Source organism: Equus asinus, chromosome 17 (genome assembly GCF_041296235.1).
Source record: "Equus asinus isolate D_3611 breed Donkey chromosome 17, EquAss-T2T_v2, whole genome shotgun sequence".
NCBI lineage: Eukaryota > Metazoa > Chordata > Mammalia > Perissodactyla > Equidae > Equus > Equus asinus.
In genome coordinates this window covers 50,517,335-50,530,050 of record NC_091806.1, presented here as the reverse complement: position 1 = coordinate 50,530,050, position 12,716 = coordinate 50,517,335, and the positions used below count along the sequence as shown (strand labels likewise).

Genomic DNA, 12,716 nt, shown 5'->3' with positions numbered 1-12,716 from the left:
GTCTGAGAGTCAGGCCCCTTCCCAGGGTCCTACAGGCTCCATGGGCCGGACAGGAGGGGGTCTGTCAAGGGGTGACAACCAGGAAGCCTTCCCTCCCGCCAGACTCCCAGAAGCCGCCATCGTGTGTGAATGAGGTGGGAACTTCAGCATTTGTGCCCTTTCTCCCTGTTCCTCGTCCCTCGATTTCAGTGGGGGCACCGTGCCTCGCTTCCTGTGCCATTGCTGCCCCCACCACCCGGCACCACCATCCCAGCATGGCTGTCCCCCTGGTGCAGCGGAAAACCCAAGGCCACTGGTCCCAGCGCCCTCAGGCGAGGGTCGGCTGTATCAGGGCACCACCCCTCCTGTCCCCGCATGCCCGTGGGTGCCCCAGCGCACACCTTCAGGGCAGAAACAGCCGTCCAGGCGGTGCTCCTCACACAGGCTGCTGACCTCCAGGTGTGAGCAGGTGTCCATGCAGGGCGAGCCACTCTCCAGGTAAACCATGTTCCCGGGGCAGCTCTTGGCTAGAAGGGCAAAGGACAGCCCCTGAGACGTGAGGCACTTACGCCAAGGGTGGAGGGCAGCTGGTGGGGGAGGGGAGAGGCTGGACCTGCCCGTGGGGTGCACCCAGAGGGCTCTAGTCTCCCACCCAGGCGGTTTCTCCCGCCCACCCCAAAGCCAAGGCCGCCTCAAGGGTGGGCAGAGGTGTGACTCCTGCTCCAGGGCACCAGGCTGCCCTGCCCTGGGCCGGCAAGGCTGCAGTGCTCCCTGTGGATTGGTGGATCATCCCCCATGTGCCCCTGGGTCCCCGCCCTCCTGATTCATGCGTGTGGCGCTTACGACAGAGAGTGCCAGTCCTCCAGTTCCCGGGGCGCCCGCCAGCATGCGAGCACTGGCGGGAGAACTCGGCCAGGGTGCTGCAGACGCAGGAGGCGCCCGAGGGGCACTGGCAGCGGTCCTGCACACAGGCCCGTACGTACGGCTCCAGCGGCACCAGGCCCAGGCAGTCCTTGAAGGCCGCGGCTGTCAGCAGCTTCTCGCACTCAGCGCGCTGGTGGACAGACACGGGCGGTGGGCGGGGCTGCTCACCCCCTCCTCCCCTCCACACCGCGGGGGGCCCCCAGCAGAGACCAGCGGGCACAGGGCCCTCTGAGGAGAGGGTTGGGCACTGCTCCCATAGGGTCTCCCCCTCAGGAATGGCTCCTCCCCTGGGCAGGGGTCCCCGGCCAGCCACTCACGTGCTCAGAGCAGGACTCAGGGGTCTGCCCCTCCTCGGGGTCATCGCACACCACCTCGGGCTTGTTGATCTTCTGCATGTTCCCGAACTGGACAGCACTGAAGAGCATGCCTGGGGGACCATAGCCGGTCAGCGAGGGGCACCCGGGAGTCTGCACACACCCGCCCCCTAGGCCCCCGAGGAGGCCCTCACCATCAGACAGGAACTCGGAGTAGCTCTGCAGGCCGTTGTAGTCCCCACAGAGCCCACACGTGTGGTTCTGGAATTTACTGTCCAGCTCCAGCTGTCGGGGGAAGAGAGAGCAGGTGAGCAGCCATGGCCAGGCAGCACCTGCAACTTGTTTGAATGGGTGTAGCAGGAGGGCTGTGGGCAGCCAGGGGGTGTCCTGGCATCACTGAGGACCAGGAGGGGATTGGGAGATGGGGAGGGCTGGCCCACCACCTGAGGCCCCGAGGTGCCTTTCTGGGTGGGCTGCCTGGCCCCGCCTCTGCCCCCAGCCTTCTCCACCAGCAGACAGGCTGCTCCACACTCCCAGCCCACCATGGACCCCACTCTTGGTGAGGATGGGACCACTGGCAACCCACTGCTCCCCTGGAGTCCCAGAGCTCTGATGGAGTCCCCTCGGCCCCCAGGGCCCTGTGGCGCTGGGGCGGCACCCACCATGAGCGAGTCCTCCCGGTCCCACATGAGGGTGAGGCCGGCACGGGAGTAGACCTTGGTATAGGCGTCGTTCCTCTCGATGAGCAGCCCGGGGCTGTAGTGAGGGGTGCTGACCCTGGGGGGGCACCAGGGTCATGAGCCAGCCCACAGAGCCGCCCAGCCAGGCCCAGGGGTCCCGCTGCCCAGAAGCCACTGAGGCTGTGCATCATGTGGGCTGGGATGTCCTGGCCTCAGCCTCTCAGCCAGCCCTGCCTGGCCAGCTCCCACCCTGTGGCCACGAAAGGCCTTGTCCTCCCTCTCGGCGGACTTGAGCAGTGACCAGAGACCCTCTCCACCTGTGCTGGCCGGGCTCCTTCACAGGAAGCCACACCCTGCCTGCCGTTCTCCGTCTCTGCACCCCTCCTCTGGGTCTGTCCTGGGCAGGAGCCCCACGACAGCCCTGAGAGTGGGGAGGGGCTTCTCCATCCACCGCCCAGGGTGGGCCCTGGCTCTGTGCTCACCCCAAACTCTGCCTCCGTGGGCCCTGTACCCACCCCCACCCTGAGACTGGGGCTGGCTGCCAGGGCTGCAGCCTCTAGGGGAAACAAGATCCCCTGGTGCAGGGAGAAGGCAGACCACGCAGGTGGGGAGCCGCCAGACAGGAATGCACTTAGGCTCCATTGTTCCGGACACAATGGGGAACAAAGGCTGGGGTGATGGGCTGGGGGCCCCCAAAAGCCCCCCGCTGCAGGGCATCTGTACCTGGCACAGCAGGGCATAGGGCCTCCTCCCCAGAGGCTGCCAGGCCACCCCCACCAGGATGGCCACCTGTCCCCCATGCAGGCCCAGAGTCTGGTGGGCTGTGAGCCATGGGGCTGTAAGACTGTGGGAGAAATAAAACCCCTTCCCTGGTCCCTCACCCATGGGGCTCATCAGTGTTTGCTGAATGAATCAGTGACCTGAACTGAAACCCCGGTGTTCTCCTTAGCCATGTGCCAGGGTGGAGAGGGGCTTGTGGGGGCTGGCCAGGCTCATGCTTGCTCACAGAAGCCACGGGGCCCCCTGTCTAGGATGTGGGGGGACGCCGCCCGACTGCACTCACTTAGCCCCATTCAGCACAGCCAGCTCGGGGGTGAGGTAGACCGTGTCGTCCTTGACAGTCAACAGGATGTACTCGACCTGGGGGTGGCCACTCTTGCGGCCCGGGCCCCGCTTCAGGTGCACAGCAAACTCCTTGTAGGTGTCACGGCAGTCCGAGGCGAAGTTGTAGTCGCAGAGGCCGGGGAAGCGGAAGACGTCACCGTCGAAGGTCTTGTAGTGGAAGTCGCCCCAGGTGCTACAGACGTTGTGGCCATGGTTGCGCGTTCTGCCCTCTGGGGAACAGCAGGACGGAGCGTGAGCCCCCCAGGCCGCCCTCAGGCTCGTCCCCAGGCCCCAGCCCAGCCACTGCCCTCAGGACCCTCCAGAGGCAGCTCAAGCGGCTCAGGTGGTCCTGCAGGAGGGGCCTCTGCTAGACTGTGGTCACCTCGCCCGCAGTCTCAGCCCCCAGAAAGGACGTCTCCAGTGTCGCGCCCTTGCACCCCGGCCTGGTGTGGCACATGGCCATTGGCCCAGCAGGCAGTGGGGGCAGGGGTCTCTCAGGTTCCCTGAGTGCCCTGTCCACCTGGCCCAGTGCCACCCAGCACCCCATCACTGCCACACTCCATCCACTCCATGCCCCACCCAGCCGCCTCTCATCCAGCACAAGGGCAGTGCTGGACCCGTCCGAGGGTCCCCACTTTGTGTCCATCCATTTGGGTCCAGGGCCCCCCGGTGGCTTTCTCACGCAGCCCTGCGGGATAGAGATGTCCCCATCCCACATTCGGTCTTCTCTGGCTGAAGCCACCTCTCCGGCTCCTCAGAAGTGGCCATCTTGGCCTTGCCCCTCCCAGGGTCCCTTGGACTGGCCTTCCCCACACCCACGGACGACAGTCTGGCTCAGGTGTTTCTACCTGGTATCACCCCCGGGAACGCTCTGTGCTGGCGATGGCTTTCAAAGGAATGACGGGAGCCCAAGACGACCTGTCCTTTCCTCCCTGCCTCCTTCTTTCCCTTGTTCCCTTCCTCCTTCCTTCCTTCCCTCCACCCAAAGTCAGGAGGGGTGGGGGCTGCAGGAAGCTGGACCCAGCCTGTCTACCCCAGAAGATGCCAGGCTGCCCCAAATGCCGGCAGAAGAGGATTGCCTCCTCCTCCCAGGTAGGACCGTCTGCGCTGGGCTGCCCCGGATGTCCTGACCCTCAGGTCGTGCTGCCCATAGTGCTGCCCGCTGCCCCTCACCTCTCCGCAGCTCCTCGCCCCTGGCCAAGGTCAGGGCCAGGCAGAGGGCCACTAGGCGGGCTAGTGGCAGCCCCATGGTGGCTCAGAGGCTGGTGTGGGAGAGCAACAGGGGACAGGGGTCCAGGCCTTATATGCCCCGCAGGGCGGTCTGAGAGCAGGAGGGCAGGGGAGGGGCGAGGGGTGGGTGGGGCCTTAGCCAGATTATAGAGAAATCAGCTGTGGGGTCCTCCCCTGGGCCGTGAGGAAATATTGACTCAGGTTAGCTGAGGTTTATGTTTTTATTGCTCCCTAGGTAAAGGTGACCCTCTCAGGATGCTGAAAACCCAATTACCCCAATTCCGACACACACCCATGGGAACTTGAACTTCGGAACTTCGTCCCTCCCCACTATAAGCGGGCCCAGGCCCACGGGTGGGAGACCCTGCTGGAAGCCTGTCCTGTAGGTTGCTGTTCCCCAGGGCCCCCAGCACACCGGGTCCAATGCCCCACGGAGCTTGGGCAGCACCAGCTGCTTGGCCTGGTTGGGAGATTGCCTGGGCCCAGCCTCCCTCACCAGGGGTCCTGCCCTCCCTGCAGCCAGCCCCCCAAGGCAGGGAGGGTGTGGGCTCCTGTGGGGTCCCGGGGGCCACCCTGTCTCAGTGTGGGCTCGGCTCTGGGCCCATCTTGGCTGGCGGCTTATTGAGCTCCATCAGGGGCCCTCGGCTCCAGCCCACCCTCTAATCCCCTCCTTCCCCCAAGAGGAACCAGTCCCTGGGTAACATGTAATCAGAACTTGGGGAACCCAGCCAGGTGACGCTTTATGGAATCGGTCCTCTGGGCCACAGGGCAACTGGCTCAAGGCCACGAGTGGCCATCCCGTGGGGAACAGGGCCAGGGTCTCAGACATGGCCACAAGCATGCACAGGCCTCAGGGCTGCTGCTGGTAGGGAGGCGGACCCGACCCCCAGCACAGGCCCTGCCCACCCCCAGCCTCACCAGGATGTGTGGGGAGAGAGTGGAGTGCTGGCCACAGGGTGCTGGAGGGCAGGGACAGCCTGCCTGGGCTCCCCGGGGCCACACCTCTCACGGTGGGAGGGTCCTGCCCCAAAGAGAGGAGTTGTGGCCTCTGATGAATCTCAGACCCTCGAGCTGAGCCCAAAACTTGTCCAGAAATGACCTGAGGAATCATGGTGTGGCGTTTGAACTTGTACCTGCCCCAACCTTGGAAGCCACTACCCATGGCAGCCCTCGCCCCCCCCCTCCCCAAGAGAGTGACCAGCCCAGGAGTGCACAGGCAGGCCCCACCGTGCACCAGGTGGGTAAACTGAGGTCTGGGGGCTCCCTTCCCTACACTTTCTTCCTCCAGAAAACAGACATGCATCCTGAATTGCGATTCTGACATTAGCAAGTGAGAGAGTGGACAGCAAGCTCAGATAGTGGGGGAGGCTCGAATTCCAAAACAGTGGTCCCCAAGTTTCAGGGGCAGGGGTGAGTGGGAAGGGGTTCATCTCCACAGTAATGGAGACCCTGGACAAGGGGGACGCCCAGGGGATGGGGGCATGGGACGCAGGCGCAGTGACCAGAAGCAAGTACGAGCTGAGATCAGAGCCCTGGCCTGGCACCCCCCGGGCCATCCCTGAGCGCTGTGCCTGAGCCTCTGCTGACAGGCCTTCCATGCCACAGTGACGGTACCCAGGGCCAAGAGGCCTCTCACGCCGCCTGACAGTTCCCAGCAGTTCCCGGCAGGGCAAGGACATCAAGGGGCGAGTCCCCCAGGGTCTGAGAGGGTGACCAGGACCGAGGGCCCTGAGCCAACTACTCCCAGGATGTACCCCTCGTCCTGTGCTGCTGTGCCACCAGCCCCAGGCCAGGGACCGTCCTCCCCACAGGGACCCAGGGACCTGGGCGCGTGAGGGATGCCAAGTGGCCCAAGCCAGGAGGAGCAAGGATTAGGAAACCAAAGCCACCGGGCCAGCATTATGCCACTTCCCAATGGGGCCTCCACAGGCTGGCAGTGAGCCCTGGGGAAACTCAGGAAGGGGCCCCCTCCAGGGCCCCAAGGGGCAGAGATTTGCCATGCCAGGCTCCCTTTGCCCTGGTGGTGATCAGAGGAATCTGGGCACCCAGGATGCTCAGCACAGCCTCTCCGCCCTGGGTCCAAGAGGCGGGGGTCTTCCATGGGATTGAGAAGGTGGGATCTCCCCTTGGTTAGAGAAGGTTGGATCTCCTCTGGCACAGAGAAGGTGGGATCTCCCCTGGCATTGAGAAGGTGGGATCTTCCCTGGGACAGAGAAGGTGGGATCTCCCCTGGCATTGAGAAGGTGGGTTCTCCCTGGGATAGAGAAGGTGAGATCTTCCCTGGGATAGAGAAAGTGGGATCTACCCTAGGATTGAGAAGGTGGCATCTCCCCTAGGATTGAGAAGGTGGCATCTCCCTGGGATAGAGAAAGTGGGATCTCCCCTGGGATAGAGAAGGTGGGATCTCCCCTGGCATTGAGAAAGTGGGATCTACCCTGGGATTGAGAAGGTGAGGTCTCCCTGGGATTGAGAAAGTGGGATCTCCCCTGGGACAGAGAAGTGGGATCTCCCCGGCATTGAGAACATGGATCCTTCCCAGGTCTGGAGACTGTGGTCCTCTCTGGGGTCTGAGAAGGTCAGCCCTATTGCCCCTCTGGGTGAGGCGGTGGTGGTGACCCGAGACCCAGAGGTCTGATTCTAACACCCCCTTGTCACAGAGTCTCAGGTGGAGGCTCCGGTGGGCAGCAAGGTCAGTCCACCCAACATCGGGTGGGAGGGAGCAGACGGAAGGTGGTGGTGAGGGCTCCATCAGGCCACAGTGACAGCAGTAGCCCCACAGCCCTCAGCAGAGAATGTGGGACCCCTTTCCCAGGCTCCACTCCACCATCGGATGCCTGGTCCGTCCTCACAGCCGCTGGACTTCTCACCCCAAAAGGGGTCTCTAGGGTGCCCCTTGCCGGTGAGTCAGTGGGGCACAGGCTCCGCCACACGTAGGAAAGAAATAAACTGGAAATTCCCTGAATAGGCCTGTGGACACTTGACCCACGTACACATCCACCCGTCACCTTTAACCCGCACAGAGGCGGGGAAGGCCTGTCCGCCCTGCGCACCTGCCCTCCTTGTAGTTGGAGCCGTTCTCCCATCCACCCCACAGGGACAGAGTTGTGGAAACTGCCCAGTGGTGTCTCTCTCTGCAACAAGGACGTGATGCCTCAGGGCGATGAGGACAGGGTCCCCCTGGAGGCTGCAGGGGAGGGGCTGACTGCCCATATGCACAGGGCCCTGGGCACCCCCGGGCCTCCCCTCCAGGCCCCACACCCACCAGTATTTACCCTGACAAGACACTGTTGTCAGGGACCACACGAGTTTACAACCTTGACCACAGGGAGGAGGCCACAAACACGTCACAAAACTCAGCCTAAAATGACTGTTCCACTGCAGCTGTCCACAAACCCTGAGTCATCAGGAACGGGAGAGGGCAGTGTGGACAAGAGTCACGAGAGGAGGAGGAAGAGGGAGGAAGGGGGAGGAGGGAAAAGGGCAGCAGTTGGGAGGGAGAGGGAGGAGGAGAGGAAGGGGGCAGGGAAAAAAGAGCAAGAGTCTCTACATGTGTAGACTCTTCTCCGACCCTGGGCCCAAGGGCAGCTCCAAGGCTCCGTCCTGGCCTCGGGGGACAGAGGGAAGGTGCGCCCAGAGAAGCCATGGGCTCCTAGCCCCTCCGGATCCCGAGGGAGTCACTAGCCTCGGCCAGCCACGGGGACAGAGTCCCTGACAGGTGAGCATCTGGGGACTCAAAGGCGGGCAAATGAAACCAGCCATAGCCCCCTCCCCCCGCCGGTGTCCTTCCTGAGATGTCAGAAAGGGAGATGCAGACGTGGCAACAGGCCCACTTCCTGCCCCTTCCAAGGTTCTGAGAGGCCTCAGGGTGTGCAGGCCCGGGCCCCACATCGCCTCCCCCTGGTCCGCAAGGGTTACAAGTAGACCCTTGACTCCCTCCCCGACCTTATGGGAAGGGTGGGCAGCTGAGCAGACAGAGGTATTTGTTCTGGGTGAATCGGGGAAGAGCCGAGTCAGCAGGCTGGGCTCCTCTGCCTCGGGCCCTGGCAAGCGGGCGGTGGGCCAGGCTCCTCACTGCACTTCAGGAGACCAGGCACCTCCATGTCGTCACCCCACCTCCAGACCTGGCCCTGGTGTCACGCCCTTAACCTGACCATTGTCCTCGCCATGCTAGCCAGAGTGTCTCACCACTGTTGGCCTTCCTGCTGTGAGCATCTTGAGGGCAGCCTACATGGGCTCCTCTGTGGGCCAACTTCACAGCAGCTGTGCTTATAACTTTGCCTCTGGGTGGGTGAATGGGTGGGGGGATGGAGAAGGGAGGGAGGGAGGATAGGGGGATGGATGGATTGGTAGATGATGGATTGAGGGATGATGGATAGGTAGATGGGTGGATGATGGATGGGTGGATCAGGTCTTGAGTGGATGATGAAAGGATGGATGCATGGACAGAAGAACATATGTATGTCTATTTGGATGGATGGATGGATGATAAGACATGGGTGAATAGTTAGAAGACGGATGGATGGATGGGTGGATGGGCGGGTGCGTGGTAGATGCATTGGTGGTTGGCTGAATGGATGGATGGGGGAGTGAGTGGACAAACAAATGAAATCTCTCGGGGTGGTGAGGTGCGCCTTCTGCAGCAGTCCACACAGCTCCCACCTCACAATGGCTCATCGCGTGCAGTTGATGGCCGAGTGCTCAATCACCCCACTTCACTAAAGCCCTCCTCAGCCCTGGGAGGCAGGCACTCACATTCTTCCATTCTAGAGCTGAGGAAACTAAGGATCAGAGAGGGTGAAAGAGCTCCTTGAACTCGTGGCAGACCTGGCCAATGGTCCCAGTGAGTCCTCTCTGCCCCGAGCCCCCGCTGCCCACCACTTGACAATGTTGTGGCCATTTTTCACAGAAAGCTTACTGTGGCTCTTTGCAGAAACTCAATATGAGTAACAGAAAGTCAGAGGTTCCTGGGTCATGTCATCGCCCCCAGGGAAGGAAACTCTTCTTCCTTCCCCGTGTGGTGCCCCCAGAACAGAGGGGAATGCCAATGGGCAATGGCCCGAAACCCCACGGCCCTTGCTGAGCTTCCCTTCTGACCCTCCCTGTGTAGCCTCAGGGTTGACTGTGTGAGTGCCTCGGGCTGAGTCACAAAGTCCCACACACGGGGAGGCTCAAACGCAGACGTTGATTGTCTCCCAGTCCTGGAGGCTGGACGTCCGAGATCCAGGTGTCGCAGGGCTGGTTCCTCGGCTAGCCTCTCTCCTTGGCATTAGACACGTCTTCTCCCTGTGTCCTCACATGGTCGTCCCTCTGTGAGTGTCTGTGTCCTGAACTCCTCCTCTTATAAGGACCCCAGTCAGATTGGATCAGGGCCCACCCTAGTGACCTCACTCTACCTTTATCACCTCTTTGAAGACCTTATTTATCTCCTAACACAGTCTCATTCTGAGGCGCTGGGGGTCAGGACCCCAACATGTGAATTTGATGGGGACACAGTTCAGCCCACAACAGTCTACAGGAACCAAAGTGGAGAACTTGAGTCCAAACTCACTCCACAAGGAAGAAAATCACCCATTCCCTTCAGGGACCTGGCAGGCGGGCAGAGGGCAGGGAGTGGCCACCGAAATCATGAATGGATGAGATTTGATTTGACGCCATCAGCAAACATTGGGGGAGCTTCTCCCTGAGAGTCGGGCTGGTGCGTGACATTCTCAGAGCCGGTCACAGCTGTGGGACCCTGCTCTGGCCTCTGGTCACCAGTGTGTGGGCTCAGCCTGGCCAGTTGTGGCCAGGAAGGGACTGACCACAATGTAGAGGAGGATCCAGGACCCAGCTGACTGTCTGGGCCTTGTCCAGCTGGACAGCTGAGGGGCAGGCTCAGGGCCACCCTGGGACAGCTGGGAGAGTCCACGGCCCCCCGCCACCACATGCCCACAGTGGCCTGAGTCCTGATGCTTCCCCTGGGGCATGTTCTCTGTGGCCCATCACCTTGTGGCCCCAGGATCTCGCACTGGATGGCACAGCCCACACTCACCGCCTCCCAGCTCTTTGCCTGGGAATGACTTCAAACACACTGTAAAGAACAGAGAATGATAAATAGATACCAGGTACCCACACCCAGCTTTAGCTAAAATTAGCAAGTAGCCATATCTGTTTGAGATATTTCCCGGTGAGGAGCAAAGTCTTATAGATAGAATCGGGGTGCCCTGCCCAGAACCCCCTCCCCTCCTACCCCAGAGACAACAGCTAGCCTGAATTCCATGGTTCTGAAATGTTTTTATAATTTTACATTTGAGGTGTGAATGTAATAGATTATCCATCATATTCGAAATTCATAGGAACGGATTCAGTGTATGCATAAATCTGCATTTGGCTCAATATTGAATTTTCAGCTCATCCATGTTGGTACACACAATGCTAGTTTAACTGCTGTGTCACACTTCAGGGAACGAACATGCCCAGGTTTAGCCCGTCTCCTGATGGGTGGGCAGGTAGGCTGTCTTCGGTTTCTCGCTCTCATCGGGATGGGTCTGAGCACAGGCCTGCTGCTCCATGTGCCTGCCAGCGCTGGGCGTTGGTGCAGATCTGGGGCCAACATATGGGGTCCTGTGGTCGGTTCCACTTGCAACCCCCTGGATCCCAGTGGTCTCAAGCTTTTTGTTTGTGGCTTATTTTCTCTTTCACGTTTCCCGCCCTGGGACGTGCCTACTCAGACCCCTCACCCACCTTCACGTTGGCTGGTGTGGGCATTCCCCAGATCTCTGGTCCCTCCCAGTCATACACATGGAAATTCTCTTCGTCCACTCTTCAGCCTGTATTTTTACTTTGCTGCACTGTCTTTTTTCGAACAGGATTGTTAAACTGTGATGCAGTCAAATGTCTGCATCTTTGACGGCTTGTGATTTCAGTGACTTGGTTAAGAAATCCTTCCCAACCCTGAAGTCACAAACATTATGCCTTTATTTTCCCCTGAAATATTAAGATTGGCCTTGAGCTAACACCTGTGACAATCTTCTTTTTTTTTTAATTCTTCTTCTCCCAAAGCCTCCTGGTACATTGCTGTATACTCTAGCTGTAAGTCCCTCTAGCTCTGCTATGTGAGACGCTGCCACAGCATGGCGTGATGAGCAGTGGCATGTCCACACCCAGGATCCAAACCAGCAAAACCCTGGGCCCCCGTAGCAGAGCGTGCAAAGTTAACCACTCAGCAATGGGCTGGCCCCTCTCCAGAAGGTTTAAAGGTTGTGCTTTCCACATCTAGTTATTTACTCCACTTGGTATTTTATTTTAGATGGGATGTGAAGTGGAGACCTAATGTGACTTTGTCCACCTGGAGAACCACTGTCCCAGCACCATTGACTGAAGGTCCACCCGCCCTACAGATGGGGAGGACCTTCCCATCGAAGCATTTATCAGAGCGTGGGGTCTGTTCCACCTGTCCCCTGGCCCATCCCTGCACCAGGTCCACGCCACCTTACTGATCCTGAGGGCTGGTGAGAACAGTCTCCCCACCTTCTGCTTCGTTGAAATGCTTGAGGTTCTTCTGGCTCGTTGCCCTTCACCTGGGCTGCTGGAGCAGCCTGCCAAGTCCTTGGAAAATTCTACTGGGATAGTGAAAGGCATCTCAATGGATATACCGCTGCTTGCAGAGAACCGACCTTATTTCCCCAGTTGAATCTTCCCATTCATGAGCACGCTCATCCACCCCTCCATTTAGTACGAGCTTGCTTTCTGCCCTTCAGAAACATCTAGTGATTTCTCAGAATGGCCTGAGACATGTTCTGCTTGATCTATTCTTAGGAATCTACATAACTGTATGGCTGCTGTTAATGACATAATTTCCCATTATATTATCCACTTGGTTTTTACTGGTGTAAATAAGTGCTTGGTTTTGTGTGTGTGTTTTCAATAACCTTGTATTCAGCAGGGGTGTTGAACTCTCTAATTGGTCCAAATAACAGAGCCATATATTCTCTTGGCTTTTCCATCTTGATAATAGTCTCTTCGTTCAATCAGGACAGTTTCCTCTCTTTCCAGTCCTGATGTTTCCTTTTCCTTTTTCTTGCTCTATTGCTTTGGCAGAACCTCCAGCGCCCCGAGGACTGGAAGCCATGGCAGCAGACCGCCTCTGTCCTCCCTGACGTTGGCAGGAGTGATTCTAGAGACCCAACACGCAGTCTCAGCTTTGCTGCAATTTTTTGGCAGCTACCCCTTAACATGCTAAGAACATTTCCTTCTGGAATTAGTTTCCTGTAAAAAAGAAAAAAATCAAGGGAGTGACGTCAGCAACATGACAGAGTGAGCAGTTTTCTTTGTGTCTCCCTCTTCAAACTACAACTAAATGGACATTAACTGATCAAAGGAGGGTACTCAGACAGCACCTGAGGACACGTGAGAGAACTGCACTGCTACACATGAGAAGGTGGATGGACAACCCCCGGGGAGGAGGTGGAGATAGGTGAGAACTCTCCGGCACCCAGACGGACCA

The 12,716-nt window shown here is 59.4% G+C and overlaps 1 protein-coding gene across 1 annotated transcript in view; it reads right to left on the bottom strand.

Moving 5' to 3' along the window:
• The window catches only part of LOC139040707 (mucin-2-like), a 29,523-nt gene extending 25,254 nt beyond the window's left edge, over positions 1-4,269 (bottom strand). Inside the window, exons 1-7 of the mRNA XM_070487467.1 lie at positions 4,175-4,269; positions 2,961-3,231; positions 1,880-1,994; positions 1,412-1,502; positions 1,221-1,330; positions 823-1,033; positions 381-506 (exon numbers count right to left, since the gene is read on the bottom strand). Of these exons, the coding sequence (XP_070343568.1) occupies positions 381-506; positions 823-1,033; positions 1,221-1,330; positions 1,412-1,502; positions 1,880-1,994; positions 2,961-3,231; positions 4,175-4,250 (1,000 nt within the window). The 5' untranslated portion in view covers positions 4,251-4,269. The remainder of the gene's footprint in view (positions 1-380; positions 507-822; positions 1,034-1,220; positions 1,331-1,411; positions 1,503-1,879; positions 1,995-2,960; positions 3,232-4,174) is intronic.
• Between the last annotated feature and the right edge of the window lie 8,447 nt (positions 4,270-12,716).